General features: G+C 37.7%; 1 protein-coding gene across 14 annotated transcripts in view; it reads left to right on the top strand.

Moving 5' to 3' along the window:
• FILIP1 (filamin A interacting protein 1) overlaps nucleotides 1–12,106 on the top strand; it is a 155,355-nt gene extending 143,249 nt beyond the window's left edge. For 9 of the 14 annotated variants that reach the window (XM_042847261.2, XM_042847269.2, XM_042847272.2 and 6 more), the window contains one exon: nucleotides 2,774–4,159. In XM_042847261.2, the coding sequence (XP_042703195.1) occupies nucleotides 2,774–2,980 (207 nt within the window). In that variant the 3' untranslated portion in view covers nucleotides 2,981–4,159. Of the gene's footprint in view, nucleotides 1–2,773; nucleotides 4,160–10,711 lie in introns of those variants that run through there. The other 5 variants (XM_005299626.5, XM_065588061.1, XM_065588067.1 and 2 more) reach the window with 2 other exon arrangements.
• Nucleotides 12,107–16,883: the final 4,777 nt, after the last annotated feature.

The raw sequence follows: 16,883 nt of genomic DNA, 5'->3' as shown, positions 1-16,883 counted from the left end.
TGCGTAAAGCAGAAAAAACTGCAGTCACCTGCAAACGTGCGAGGCAGAAGGGAGCCAACCGGACTCTGAATCCTGCAAAATGATTCAAAAATCCTACCAAGAGGTTCTCTACAACTGACACTGTTAAGGCAGAAGCAGCTCTAGCCATTTTCCCAACCACCAAAAAAATGTTTTAGATGCTCCCCATAAGCACCTGAACCCCCCAAAACACCACAGCTGGCCAATCAGCAAAGGGGAGGGGAGAGAGAGAGCGACACACACACATACACACACACACACAAATGGCACAGGTTTACAGCACCCCTTGGAAGTTGGCACCTAGGGCAAGCACACTGCTTGCTCACCCCTAGAACCAGCACTGGCTGAGGCTGTTTGAAGCCCAGTCTGCATGTTTATTCAGTTACATTGGCCAGACAGTGGGGACCTGCATACAGCTAATTTTCCCTTCACTTAGCAAGGAAAAAATGTGTTTGGAGTTGTGTGTTGAGCTGTGATCTGAGTGACATGTTAGTGTGCCTCTTTGGGGACCGAGAAGGCAGAGTCAAAATACTTTAAAATGATCTTTGAGTGTTTTAGACATGAAACTAGTAACTCTAGAGTGCCAAAATCTTCAGTTAATAATTTACGTGTCATTAAAACTCAAGAAATGCCTGAGATTCCAGCTACTTCATTTAATAGCTGTATGTTTACACACCGGGGAAAGCTTTCAGGGAGTGCAGGATGTTTGTCATTTTGGCTCCAGGGTATGTTGACATATTTTCCAACTCTGATAGAATGTATTTGCATGTTGTGCCATACAATGTTCCATGGTTCTTACTTGTTTTGACATAAAAATGTGAGTTCCTTTAAATGTTGTTGTAAACACTGCTTTTGATTATTGAAAATGGCTTGCTTCCCATCGGCTTGTCAGCATTCAAATTTCCCAATTGTGATTTCATTTATTTTATTTTGTGTATGCGTGCATGGGGTTTTGTACTGTTCTTGGAACATTAAGTAATGGAGAGCGCTGATTGACTGGTAAGGATGGTGATAGTTTGCCTCCTTTTTTGCAGTGCTCAGTACATATAATCAGGACCCTGTGTGCTCCATGGCAACTTGAAACTAAACTCTGTGGCAAGGGCCCTAGATTCTATTGCAGTCTGGTGCAGCAGGAAGGAGATTCTGTAGCAGATTCATTTGATTATTTTAAACTCCGGTTTGTAATGTGCAACTAAATGCTATTAGGAAAATTATATATATTATAAGTGCCCACAACACTGTTTATTTTGTTGATTCAATTCAGTTTATACTGACAGGTTTCAGAGTAGCAGCCGTGTTAGTCTGTATCCGCAAAAAGAAGAACAGGAGTACTTGTGGCACCTTAGTCTCTAAGGTGCCACAAGTACTCCTGTTCTTCAGTTTATACTGTTTCCACATTTGCTGTTTTCAGTGTGCTGCAGCTTTGGTCTTCACACTGCAAAATTACTATGTAGAAATTGTCAGGGAACCTGGAAGTATTTTAGCCTCTAGGTTGAGGATAGCTGGGACTTCTAGAACTTGAGGAGGTGTTCTGGGAGTTTGGGATTAGGACAATAACTGATTTTTTTTTTTCTGTTCAAAATGATCAGTGGTGAAGCAGTTAATATTGTTAATTAAGCTTCAAATTTAACAGCCCACTGAGATAAATAGGGCAATGCATGTGCAATGCTGCATTAGTTTACATTTGCATTATGTTTTGTTCTCAACCATGAAGGAAGGATATACACGTTTTCTCTACGTGATGGTTAGAGTCTGGCCTATAGTTGCAAGGCAAAGAATGGCTTCCAAATTCTTTTGCTGCAGAATACATTGGCCTGTCAGATGAACAGGAAATAGTAAAGACCTATTAGGTTTCTAGTCCATCTCTTCCCATAGAGGTGCTGGTCTTGTCTACATTAATGTAGGTAAGACAGTAGAGACTTTCTCTCCTTTTCCTCTCTTTTCTCAATAATAAAAGATTAGGCCAATTCCCTGGATCTGAACAGCTCCAAACTTTAGGAAAGTATGGATCCAGAGCTTTGTACCTGACCCCCATCTCTAATAAGCCAACCCAAAATACTTGATCTGAACACCAGAAAAATAAGGCCTGGATCTGACCTCTGCATTTTGGGTCCATCTCTAGCATGATATTCACCATTGTACAGTAACTGTTCTGGTACAAAGTGTCTTCTTGGCATTTTGCTTCATGCCACTAACATTTAAATATGCTGCAAAGGATTCAACCATCATTATACCAAAGGAGATGCCATGATTCCAAAGTTGAATACTAATTAAACAATTTAGGTGCCCAAAGTGACCTGGTTGCCTGAGATATGATCTGTCTTCCTGTGATTTTCTGCCACTGTTGAGAGTAGCCAAGGCACTCAAACTGGGACCCTCCCAATATAAGTGAAAGAGAGCTGCGTGGCAGGGCATTCCTTGTGAGGGGTCCTCCGTTTTGGAACTTGCTCCCCACCATTGATACACAAGAGCCTAGATTTGTTAACCTTCTGGGCATGCTTGCAAAGTCCAGCTTTTCTCTGTCTTTGTTAAGGAGGGCCTGGGCTGGGGTGGATATATTTATGGCCAGTTGTTTGTTTATGTTGTTATTTTTAATTCATGGCAGAGGCTCCCAGTGCACTGGATAGGTGCTTCAAGGCATATTTTAAAAATTTGAAGAAACAAATAAGGAACTGTACAGATTTAGGATCTGTTAAAGAAAAACTCCTAAAAATCTTGCTTACAGTTATATCCTTTCTCTTTTTCTCTCTTTCAGACAGGACAGGATGGGTCATCACAGAGACCTACACCCACCCGTATTCCTGTGTCAAAAGGTATGAAAGCAGGAAAGCCAGTAGTGGCAGCCCCAGGAACAGGAAATGTGACAAAATTCGAGCCTCGTGCCGAGACTCAGTCTATGAAAATAGAACTGAAGAAATCTTCAGCCAACAGCTCTGCCTCCCTGGGCGGGGGGAAGGGCTGAGGGCAGTGGCTAAGGGGGTATGTTGTGCAGGTTTTACTGCTACCATGGAAATCAACCCCCTGTCTGTTAGTTGCTGGTGTTTGCATTTACTAATTAAGTCCTGAAACTGTCACTTAACATAACAAACTAATAGGTGTGTGTGTGGGTGTGTGTGGGTGTGTCTTGACTTTAACAATATAATTTTGTTTCTATGCTGGGCTAAAAAGCTACTTGGAAGCTCGTAATGTTTGCAGACAATGAAATCAGACTGAGCAGCCTCACTTACACATTGATCTTAATTCAGGCAGGGGTTATTGAATTTATTGATAGGATGGGCCACTTCTTAAGAGATTGTCTCATGGTACCACTTTCCATCTCACTCACAATCGCATAGGGCACTTTCCCTCCTTTTCAATGATCATTTAACATTCCTGAGACAACTAAAGCATTGCTTGCCTAAAGAAGTAATGCTAGAAAAGCCATGTATTTTTAGGTCTCTTTTAATGAAGTCTCATAGCTAAAACAAAGAGGAAGAGCCAGCAACATGTGACCAGCCATCTCTCTATGGATCGGCAGTGCTTCACAGACCGCAGTTTGGAAAGCTCTGATCTAACTGATTTTTTGTTACAGCCACAATTTGGGCCTGATCCAAAACCCCTGGAAGTCAATGGAATTACTTTCTTTGGGCTTGTCTATACTTTTGGCTAGATTCACACTGCTGTGATCAATGCAGTGGTGTCGATTTAGTGGGTCTGGTGAAGACCCACTAAGTCAATGGCAGAGTGCTCTCCCATCTACTCCTGTACTCCAGCTCCTCGAGAAGAGTAAGGTAAGTCAGCAGGAGAGCATTTCCCATCAACACAGCGGGATGTAGATACCGCAATAAGTGGATCTAGCTATTTCAACTTCAGTTATGTTATTCACGTAACTGAAGTAGTGTAACTTAGATTGATTTACTGTGGTAGTGTAGACAAGGCCTTTGACTTCAGTTTACTTTGGATCAGGCCCATAATCAGAAAGTGTGCTGTAGTTTAACTTCAGCTGCCTGAAGTTAAGTTCTTCTGTCTTAGAACAGTCCTTTATACAGACAGTTAATGGTGCAAAGTAATTGATGGAGAACTCTGCTCAGATACAGAGGGTAGGGGACAGAGGGCTTTGCACCCAACTTACTCTGAATTCCAGCGTGTTCCCTGAAGTTTGGTATGTGTCTATCTCAAATAAAGACCCAGTTTACAGTGCTATGGAGTACCAGTTTGTGTTTTGTTTTGTTCTGGTTATACTGAAGTATTTGCATTTTTTCCATTTGTGGTTTTTTTTAGCATGTTTTAAGGAAGTATTTCAGCATGGAAATGGGTGTAGATGTAAATGATTGATGTCATTATTTTGTTTGATAGCACCATAATTTCCCCAGAAAACTCAATTTCCACACAAGTAAGATACAATAAATGAACTCTGGGTTGAAGTAACTTGACATGCTGTGTCTCAGCCAGAAGGTGCATTTTAAAAATATATAATGATTCAACCATTTGAGTGAGCTATTAAGAGTCCCACAACTATGGGTGCCCTTGCTGGAGGAGAGAAGAGAAAGGAAGATGACTCATGCAGCATGAAGAATACAAGTGTAACGCAAAATGAATTTGAGGGAGAATTCTAAGTGAAGAAGTTAAGCGGCTGAAGGAAGCAAATGCAGTTAATAGGATGTACAGGGTCAATGCAATGAACCAAGAGATTGGGGGATTAGTTTCTCTTGTGAAGGAGAGGTTGAAAGAAGAGTCTGTCAGTGGAGGGCAACAAAAATGTGGTAGAATCAGGCAATGTTTATCCTTAATCCATACTTTCGGCTGCTACCCTATTAAAGATCCAGATATTTCCGTTAGAGAGCTTACCCCAGCTTCACTATCTTGAAGGCATTCTTATTCTTCTTTCATGCACATGTCCTTCTGATGAACATCACAAAAATAACAGAGTCCTTTGGCACCTTTAAGACTAACAGATGTATTGGAGCATAAGCTTTCGTGGGTGAATGCCCATCCACAAAAGCTTATGCTCCAATACATCTGTTAGTCTTAAAGGTGCCACAGGACTCTCTGTTGCTTTTTACAGATCCAGACTAACACGGCTACCCCTCTGATACCGATCACAAAAATATTGATTCTGATTTTCACAGGTCCTCAAGCATCTTCCATTAACCTGCATCTCCAATTAACTTTGGAAATGTAGGTGTTAGGACATCTGAAAAACAGACTCATGACTTTATATATATATATAATTTTCCTAATAGCAGAACCAAACTTGGAACTTCTTCTTGGGAATTTGTGAGTTACTGACCAGAAGTGCATCAACTCCTTCCAGCTAATTGTTATGCCCAATAAATGCCCCATACCTCAATTTGTCAATTAATCATTAGTGAGTTCTTATTATTTCTAAGTATCAGAGCTTTTTCAGCAGAAGTTCTAAACATAACATGAAGCTAAAAGCTCATTATAACACTAAATGCTGAGCTAAACCAAATCTTCCACTCAGTTCAAAACAGTAATTTTAAATGCTGCAAAGTAGACGAGCCCCCTGGTAATGTGGTATGATACAGTAATGAACTATAGATGGCTTAAGCCTTCTTTTTCATAGCTTTTAAAAAGAAACTAGCCTTTCCTAACTTAAGTGATGATATATATGGGACAATAGTCTAAATGTGCCTGCCTTTGAAAGCAGCATCTGTTTTGGATGGGATTTGAGAGACTACTTTATCTGAAGAAGAAACCATCAGATCGAACTGGATATCCAGGGCCACCACTGCACAGCTAGAATTGGAGAGGCAAACTAGAAGTACCACTTGTGGAGTTATCAGGACATGTGAGAAGGAATCCAGCAACCCCAGACGAAAGAGAATTGACAAGTCAGACTAGTATTTTGAGGATTCAGTAGCAGAGCCCATTGCCAGGACCAGACCAGAAAAAAATCTCTGATCCACAGCCAACCTAGCAAAAGGTCAAGGAATCAGAACCAGGCAAAAGGGTGTTTCTAAAACTAATCTGGGAAAAAAACCCACAAGCAAACAAAAAGTAACAACTTATGAATATTGGTAGGAAAAGACCCTGAAAACATATTAATCTTGTTTAAATATTAGCAAGAAGAGGGCAGGTCGCAATTTACAAAGCTTCTCAAAAGGAAAGAAAGATAAAGTGTAAGGGCTGATGTAAGCCAAAGGGTAATGTAAATTATTTACTAAGTATTGATGTATAAGGGTTTATTCTGAGGATCACAGAAATGAAATATTTTGTATAAACTGGAGAAAACTGTATGCCTATAAGTACTTATGGATATCTGTTTTAAGTTTAGTGTGCATCTTTGGTTAAAAAATTAGATGAGTTCAGCATTTTATAATATGTTTTCATTTACCTGAAGTTTGCTACTCTAAGTAGAGAGCGGGCGGGAAGGGAATTGCAACAATAATAACAAAAAAGGCTTATAGCTCAAAAGTCTTAAAAAGTTGAAGGTTAGCTGTCTTGATTATACAGTTTAGAGTCCCTTTTCCTCTGAAGGTAGCAATCTAGTTAGTGACTACAATAAGATAAGCCACTCAGCACCTTAAAAACTTTGTCTAGTGGAAGAAGCATGACTGTTACAATATCTCTGTCTGTGAGAAAGGTCTCAGCTAACTCATTGTTCTTACATCACAAAAGTGTTCCAGCATCTATGTGTGGAGTTAAGGACAGAGTAACCTCCATAACTGAATTTCCCTGTATTTGATTTTAAATCTGATCCTTAACACAAGTTTCTACTGAATTATATAGGGCCAGATGCCGTCACCCTTACTCATGCTAAGTACAGCTTGTTCATGTGAGTAGTCTCATGGCCATAAACAGAAATACTGACCTGACTAAGAGCTGCTCAGTGTGAGAAAGGTTGCAGAATTTGGTTCATAAAGACATGCAATCTCTAGTCTAAGGGGTTTCTTTCAGATCTTAAAATATGCTAAGCAAACAATATCTTGACTTCATATGGCCACTTTGATCTTTAGTTGTTTACTCTTTTCATTTTATGATCACAATCCTTCACTGTGATTAAAAAAGCAAATAACACAGTGGTTCTCAAACTATTGTACAGGTGACACCTTTCACATAGCAAGCCTCTGAGTGCGACCCCCCCTTATAAATTAAAAACACTTTTAAATATATTTAACACAATTATAAATGCTGGAGGCGAAGCGGGGTTTGGGGTGGAGGCTGGCAGCTGGCAACCCCCCCCCCCCCATGTAATAACCTCACGACCCCCTGAGGGGTCCCGACCCCCAGTTTGAGAACCTCTGAAATATCTTCTGACTTTTATAAATATGACCATACAGAATGTACATGACAGTATTTAAACTTTAAACCACTTACTTGGTGATTAATATCATGTGCATAATCTCTAAAACAGAATTGGTCTGCAAAGGTTCATGCCAATTATATTTTTTACTAAATACTAGATTATTACCTAAAACATGTTAAACGTGTTTTCAGATCCTCTCAAGGTTAATGCTAATGTTCGGTGACTGATCAGAATTCCAGAGCACATCTTTAAAGAGGGAAGTCTACCGTCCTACCATGTTTCAGGTTTTTGACACAGGCTACAACAATAAGGATGGTTTTCAGACAGTTATATGTTCCTATCGCATATCAGTTGTTGACATCACTAAGTCAGTTTGAAACCTGTAGTATGCTGGCAGTAGTTTCTATGAGCTCATCTTTTAAACTTGTTCTCCTTTAGGGGAATATTTTTCTCTTCCATCTGTGTGAGTAATTCTCATTCCCTTAACTTTGACTGAGCTCTCCCAGACAGAGCTCTTTCTAACATTTGTCATTATAGATGTTGACTTCACTTTGAAACTATCTTACTACTTGGTCTCTGTTCTTATTTGGGTTTTTGGAAAACATCAAGAGGGTTAACTACTTTCAAATTGGGAGCTATCAGCTGCAGGAACAAAACCATGTAGGACCATGTGTGGGTTTATTTTATTTTATTTTATTTTATTTTTTGGCTTCTTGCAAGATTCAAGTATGAGCAACTCCCTATATTAAAAACTCTTCTAAACATGATTTTAAAAGTTCAGAAATAGTTATGTTGGTACATGATCCACTTTTGTCACTGGGACTTATATTGTCTCCAGTATATCTTTTTGTATAATTTGGTATTATCCATTCATGTAAATTGTAAAAAGAAATTTAATTTAAATTTCAAATGTTAAAATGTCAGTTGATTTGCTTTTATTATCTGAATTGGTCAGGCTTTATGCAAATTGTTCACTATGGGCCAGATTCTAAACTCATTTACAACAGTGTAAATACAAATAATTGCAAAGACCTCTGATTTACAGCAATATAATTTAAATCTGAATTTGGTCCTATCCATACAGATGTCTTTATTTAATTTTATCATTAGAATAAATTAAGTTTTGTTTCTTTAAGTAAATGTATAACTCATGGAAGCTGTAAGATTTATAGTCCCAGAAGCACTCTCTCTAGCCATTGCCAGATTATTCCTACATCACTGTGCCAGAATATATCAGGGATGGCCAAACCATGGCTCATGAGCTGCATGCGGCTCTTTTACAATTAAAGTGTGGCTTGTGGAGCCCCTCCAGGCCCTCCCTTCTCCACCTACCAGATGGGGTGGGGTGGGGGGATCTTGGGACCTCTGCCTTGCAGCAGGGTGATGGGGTAGGGGCTTCTGTCCAGTGGGGAGGGGCAGTCTTGGGACTTCAGCCCCATGGGGTGCACCTACTGGGGCTCAGGGCTCAGCAGGAGCGGGGCTGAAGCCCCAAGGCCTGGCAGATGCCTCCCACAGGGCAAAAGCCCCGAGCCCAGCGGGTGTGCCCCGGCTTTCCACTTTCTGAAGATTGTTGTATGCGGCTCAGAGTGTCAGTAAGTTTGGCCATCCCTGGTATATAACCTATGAAAATTTTAGACAAACACCTCTTTGGACATCTATTTTAATAGCAAAAATACATGCATGACTACAAAGTCAAACGTTAGAAGGGGTGAGGTGTAAGAGAAATTAATGAACACATGAATAATGGAAGTATACGCAATGTATGACTTCTTAATCCTCTCTAGTCTCTGACCTCCCCCTGCGTACTTGTTATGTTTGGTCTATAAGAGGAAGACTTTGATTTTGAAACCTTACTATAGTTACACTGTTCAGTTATTAATTGGACCTGTACAAGGAAGAAGACATTTTCTGCCTACCAAATTTTTGTTTTTAAATTGTAAATTTTGTCTTCAAACTCTGTGTATAGATATCTAATGTATATACTGGATATTAAGAACCATTTTCTTAAAATGAGCTCATGTGACTCCCACTGAAATTAATAGATGTGTTCATATATGAGTAAAATTTGATGTTAAGCAAATAGAGCTTTTACCTTGCTTCATATTCTCCAAGAACCTGAAGTTATAAAACTGCATTGGTGGTGAAGGTTTACTTTTACTACAGTTTATGATTCCTGTATGTTCATTATTCAAATCTGGGAGGAAATATAGACATGGATGGATGGAAAAACTTACATAAATCGTAAATTAATGTAGAGAAATACACTTTATTGGGAAATTCCATTGTTTCACTTGTGTCCCCACATTCTCCTAATTGTTGTCTTTTAGCCTTGTTTTATCCATATGAGTAAAATAATGAAAATATGCCATCTAGTGGTAAGGTTCTGGCATAAAGGGTAAATGAAATATTTGAACATTTTTTCTGTTTTAAAATTACAATATTGTACAATTCCCACAATCAAACTTTTTACAAACGTATTATTTTTAAAAGGTGAAGCATAGGCACATGTTAATAAAAGTGGTAAGGATACACTGAATTTATATTTTGCATATCTTGTAAATGGCATTTGAAAACAAGGAGGGGAAGACAATCACTGTAGTTATATAAGAAGTTTCAACTATAGAAATAAATGCTTTTGGAAGGCACATTATACTACATTTCAAATGTCTGATTGCAATTTCATCATTTAAAACCCACAAATATTTTTTCTTTAAAGATGCACTGCATATTGAAATTTACATTTATGGTTAAACTCCGATTTAGTAAATATCATCTTGTGTGCAATGGAAACATATTTAGACCATAGGAGAGTTAATTAATTATTTACTATTTGTTGTGGTACTACCAAAAGACTAATTAGGATCAAGGACCTCTTATGTTCACATAGTACAAACTTAAGCTCTGATCTTGCAAAGACTACACATAGCTTTATACATTATGTATGAAATCCTGGCTCTACTGAAGTCAATGGCAAAAGTACTGTTGACTTCAGTAGAGCCAGGATTTAACTATGTGAGTAGTCCCATGTAAGTCTTTACATGAACTGCGCTTAAGAGGACAAGCAACCTACGAAGAAGAGGGAAGAGATAGTCGACATGCACATTTTATAGACATATTTTAGTTGAATTACATTTTTTGTATAATGACAGATATATGGTCTGAGCATTGAATTTGGTTGGAGTCTCAGACTTCTGAGTTCTAATCCTGGCTGTAACCCAGACTCGCTCTGTAGCACTGGCCAGGACATTTCTTCTCAATCTCAATCTCCCATCTTTATATGGGAATAACATCTACCTCCCAGGAGTGTTGTGAGGTTTAATTAAAATCTTTAAGAGTCTCTGAAGATAAAAAAGCACTATATAAATGCTAAGTTCTATTAACTTTATTAAAAATTACCTGTATTTCCAATTATATAATAGCAAATGTTTTGCTCTTTTCTCTTAGAGAGTGTCATCATTCATCAGTTACGCATGAACTCTAGATGAGATACCATACCCAATGTATTCTATATGTGTGCACTTCCTCTGCACACCAGTTGGATGGATCACTGTTGAAGCCCTCTACCACTATCACCATGGTCTCCTGTGCTACTGATCACTGACAGAAGTTTTTTACTGCTTCCGTTGGATTATAAAGATTATTTGTAGAGTTTTTAAAAATAATGGCCGTGTTGATATTTTGAAAATATGTAGAGAGAGAGAAAAGCAGTTATGGTGCCAGCTGAATGTTACTCTTATTTTGGAAAGCCTAAGGCACCAGCTTGATTTTGTTTGGTTGTGTTTGCCATATAATTTATTTTTATAAAACACTTTAATGTAACTTTCCCCAAACCTTCCAATTGCTACTGTCCATGGCGTGTTAATTTGTAGAATACACTGTCAAAATTCTTAGTGTTGATTGATATTTTTGTATTAAAGACAGTAAAGAAAGTTTAAATTTTAATTTGAATAGAGCTTTCTTTATTTTTAAATGTTAATTTTTTCTTTAAATGTATGCAACACATTTTCCTGCCACCATATAACTGTGAGACTAAATGCTCAAAGGACTGCCATACAGGGTATACTGGTATAGAATTTTTCTTGTACTGTGCATAAAACTTAATACTAACAAACCAAAGCCCTGAAGTACTACCTGAATTTAAAGATTCTTTTTAAACTTTGTAAACCAGTTTTCACTAAGCTGTGATTATTATTATTATTTTACAATATGTTTTTACTTCTGCCTGTACTGAAAAAAGTCAATTTTCATCACACTGTAACAAATAAATTTTCACAAGAATACAAATGTAATGAAGTGTTTGGATTATGCCACAAATGTCATAAGGCTGACAATGCTGAAATTTATCTTGTTTGTTTTATTTTATAGTAAGTACTACTGATAAAAAAGGAATTGTATGTTTTTTGTAGTTGCCATCTTCAGGCTGGTATTTCATTACAATATCACAGTGCATACTACATGCATCCAGATATTGTCAGTGCTGTGAAGAAAGATCTAGCATCTGGCAAAATTAATGATGCCATTGTTTCTAACTTTGAGTTTTCACTATGCTATCAAATATCACATCTATATAAGTATAAGGAAACTGTATTGTAAAGATGGCCAAATGATCGTAAAACAACAAGACCCTATGTATGCCACTGCAAGGTGAACTTAAATTTTACAGCAGTGGCCCTTCGATGATTGATGCTGCATTCTGAGGCATAATGAGAATTCTGTGGTAGCTACATTTGAATTAAAAATGGATTTTTAAATGAATTATATATGAAATTGAATAGAACCTGTATGGTATCCCTCATGCTATTTATTTTTTATAATAAATTCATTTTATTTTAAATTTTCCCCACATTTTCAGTTTCCAATTTACTGCAGACTTTTATATTATTAGTGTATAATGGTACTGTAAAGCTGCCGGGGAAAACTGGAAGATTTGGCAGCTGAATGCGGGACTATTGGGGCTTTTGGCATTTGGGGAGGTGGTTTGAGATTGTGGGATAAGCATATTAACGAGTCCTTTTTGCTGAAATGATCAAAAGTGAAATAGTTAACAATTACGACATTTTAAATTTGTCATAAGTACACCTCTACACCGATATAATGCTGTCCTCGGGAGCCAAAAAATCTTACCGCGTTATAGGTGAAACCGCGTTATATTGAACTTGCTTTGATCCGCCGGAGTGTGCGACCCTGCCCCCCCCCCCCCCCCCCCCGAGCACTGCTTTACCGCGTTATATCCGAATTCGTGTTATATCGGGTCGCGTTATATCAGGGTAGAGGTGTAGATGTTAACATCTCACTGAGATTTTAAGAAGCAGATAACCCATCAGGCTGTCTGCAGACTTGGGAAGGTAACATTACATTTGGTTTATAGTCATTCAGATCATCTTTTCAAGGTTATTTCACAACAATTGAAGTTGGATTTTTTTTTTTTTAAGGCAAAACTTTCTTCTGGAGCACAATTCTGCAGCAAGGTTGGGGCGGCGGGGAATTCTGCAGCAAATTTGACAGCTGCAGAATAGCAGGAACATGCTTGTCCCTTGTATATCTTATTGACGGCATTTTTAAAGCTGAGGTTACATTCCGTTTTATGTGACAGCTTGGTTCCAAGTTTCCTGAAATCCTAATATTCTTTTGTTTTGTATAAACTTTTTATATAGAGTTCACTTTCACTGGGTATAAAGTGCTGATATGGTAACCAATATGGGAAAGTTATAATGACATCCAAAATTTACATAGCATTTTTCAATTTCCTTACACAAAGCTGAGGAATATTGACTTCCAGTGTAAAACAGGAGTCAGACAGTGTTGAATCAGACCCACTTATGTGCCATTGACATCTATGAAGTTACACCAGCACAAAATGAGAATTAACATAGTGATGAACCAAGCCCATTGCCTTAAAAACCATTACCTGTGAATGAATAATCATCTGGGGTAAGAACTGGTTTGACTTAATCTATAATAAATCTGACAGCGATTTGAAAAGTATAGCAACACTACTGAAATAGTTTCTCTGTGTTTAAAAATAGAATAAATATCTCAATAGCAGTACAATGAGTTTTTCTTTCAACTCCATCTGGATTAACAAAAAATCTCATTATGGTATGTGTGAAGAAACATTTTCCTTTTATTTTTAGGAACACTCGTCCCCCAATCCGACCCCTCCACACTCACACTTTTAAAAGTTCAAAAAGTTAATCTGGTGGTTAACAGAAATGCAGTTATAGTTTATTTTATCCTACTCAGTTTTTAAAAATATTTTGGATGAACTGTTTTACTTATCTAAGAGGGAGACTGAGAGCAGTGGCCAAAGTAAAGCACCATACAGATAGGTACTACTTATGCTCTTCTATACAGAGTGGAATTATAAAGTCTGACTGAACTGGCATGCTGCAAGCAGCTATAAAACAACAACTAACTTCTAGTTGAAAATCATACCTGTGTAGAGAGTCCTCATATGGAGGGTAACTTTAACTTTCTGTGAATTAGTATTACTGACTTCAAATGCAACCTAATTCAGATTTGAATCCTGACTTCAAAATATGAAAAATTAGTCTGTTTTGGGGTACTTTGAAAGAAGTCTATTAAAATATACTAAATGATTTTCTATACATGCACTTTTTAAAGGAAATAATCATGTTTTCAGATGAAGCCACTGTACATGCCACACTGAATCCATAAATAGCAACAATATTAAAAAATGAAAAATTGGTGAAGAACATGATCTTTTTTAGAAGCCCCTATGGTCAGTCAGATCCTTTAAATAGTTGTTAACATGGCTTTACGTGAGGAAATATAATGGTTCAAGTCTTTTTTTTTTTTTAAAGTAAATATACTCAATTTTTGAGGTGGGGTGGGAGTGAAGTAAACTCTTCAGTTCTGCAAACACAAATTTTCCTGTTGAAGTCAATAGCAGTTTTGCAATTGTTGTCTCTCAAGGCAGCATTGGACTTAAAAGGGAACTAAAATTAGAACATTTATTGTATAAAATCAGAAACTACCAGAAAACCAACTTTGGTGCATTGACCACTCCATCTTCAACTGTGAATTCCCTGATTTTTGTCTATTTGTCACAATGTTAAATTTTTTAAAATAATAGACTTTGTATTAATGTTTGTTTTTACTTAAAAGAATGTTGTAGGATCATACATTTCAAGTATTTTATGACAGCTAGATAAATTTTATTCTCCAGCAGGGTTTGGGTATTTTATTTTATACAGTTCTTCATTGGGTTTAACAATGTACATTTGTATCTACTAAGTTCAAGTTTTGTTTTATGAATATTAATTATAGCTTTAATTATTCATATATAAATTATTTATCACTTTAATTATTAATGTATATTATTTATTATAGCTTTCTTGATATAAAGAAGTTCACAATCTGATGGAATAAATTCTTGCAGAACCTAAGAATAGCCATACTAGGTCAGACCAATGGTCCATCTAGGTCAGGGGTAGGCAACCTATGGCACATGTGCCGAAGGTGGCACACGAGCTGATTTTCAGTGGCACTCACACTGCCCGGGTCCTGGCCACCGGTCTGGGGGGCTCTGCATTTTAATTTAATTTTAAATGAAGCTTCTTAAACATTTTAAAAACTTATTTACTTTACATACAACAATAGTTTAGTTATATTTTATAGACTTGTAGAAAGAGACCTTCTAAAAACGTTAAAATGTATTACTGGCACGCGAAACCTTAAATTAGAGTGAATAAATCAAGACTTGGCACACCACTTCTGAAAGGTTGCCGACCCCTGATCTAGGTCAACATCCTGTCTTCCAATCAAGTGATTCATTCTGTCGCCCATTTCCCAGCTTCGGGCAACTTCAGAGTATGGTTTTGCATCTCAACCCATACTTGCTAATAGCCATTGATGGGCCTATCCTCCAGGAACTTATCTAGTTATTTTTTGCACCCTCAGACTTGGCCCTCACAACATACTCTGGCAAAGAGTTCCATAGGTTGACTGTGCCTTCTGTGAAGAAATCCTTCCTTTTGTTTTAAACCTGCTGCCTACTCATTTCTTTGGGTGACCCCTAGTTCTTATGTTATGTGAAGAGTAAGTAACATTTCCTTATTTACTTTCTCCACACAAGTCATGACTTTATAGATCTCTATCACAGCACCCCTTAGTCGTCTTTTCCAAGCTGAAAAGTCCCAGTCTTATTAATCTCTCCTCATATGGAAGTTGTTCCATATCCCTAATCATTTTTGTTGCCCGTTTCTATACTTCTTCCAATTCCAATATATCTTTTTTGAGACAAGGCAACCAGATCTGCACACAGTATTCAAGATATGGGCATACCCTGGATTTATACAGAGGCAATATGAATTTTTTTGTCTTCTTATCTATCCCTATCTTAATGATTCCCAATATTCTATTAGCTTTTTTGAATGCCACTGCAAATTGAGTGGATGTTTTCAGAGAACTAGCCACAATGTCCCCAAGATCTCTTTCTTGAGTGTTAACAGCTACTTTAGACCCCATCATTTTATCTGTATAGTTGGGATTATGTTTTCCAATGTGCATTACTTTGCATTTTTCAACACAGAATTTTATCTGCCATTTTGTTGCCCAGTCACCTAGTTTTGTGAGATCCCTTTGTAACTCTTAGCAGTCTTCTTTGGACATAAGTATCTTGAATAGTTTCGTATCATCTGCAAATTTTGCCACCTCTTCACTGTTTAACCCTTTTTCCAGATAATTTATGAATCAGTACTAGCCCCAGTACAGACCCCAGGGGGACACCACTTTTAACTCTCTCCATTCTGAAAACTGAGCATTTAATCCTACCCTTTGTTTCCTATGTTTTAATCAGTTACCGACCAATAAGAGAAAAAAGCTTTTTTCAGACTCAATGTGATATATAGATTTTAAGAAGTATACCACATGGCTATTATTCCTACACGTACATTCAATCTTTAAGTCTCTTTCAAATGTAACTAAGGGCAGGTCTTCACTACCCGCTGATTGATCTATTGGGGATCCATTTATTGTGTCTCATCTAGACGTGGATAAATTGATCCCCGAACGCACTCCCCATCGACTCCGGAACTCCAGCTCGCGAGAGGCGGAAGCAGAGTCGACAGGGGAGCGGCAGCGGTCGACTCGCCACCGTCCTCACGGCCAAGTAAGCTGACCTGAGATACACGGACTTCAGCTACGCTATTTGCATAGCTGAAGTTGCGTATCTTAGGTTGACACACACACCCCCAGTGTAGACCAGGGCTTAGTTAATTTCAACATTTTTTACCAGTCTTTGATATAGTTATAGTCTTCATTTCATCAAAGATTAATTAACAAACACAACACATTAAGGCTCCAATCTTACACTGAGCTCTGCATAGGTATAGGATATCACTGATAGCCTGGGATGGAGAAAGGGCGTTGGGGGGAAAGGAATACTGGTGTGTATACATTCTTTTAAAAACATGTGTTTATTTCCCACTTTCTATTCATTTTGCCTAATGCCCTCCACAAAGCAAAAATGTTTGAGCTAGCCAGTTTATCACCATTATGTGAAATTATATGTGATATTTTATTTTTGCTTGCTTAAATGTGATTCCCCTATCCCCCAATGTAAAATCCTGGAATAATATCAATCTATGACCCT

Source organism: Chrysemys picta, chromosome 3 (assembly GCF_011386835.1).
Source record: "Chrysemys picta bellii isolate R12L10 chromosome 3, ASM1138683v2, whole genome shotgun sequence".
In the NCBI taxonomy this organism is placed as follows: domain Eukaryota; kingdom Metazoa; phylum Chordata; order Testudines; family Emydidae; genus Chrysemys; species Chrysemys picta.
This window is presented reverse-complemented; position numbering and strand designations above follow the sequence as displayed.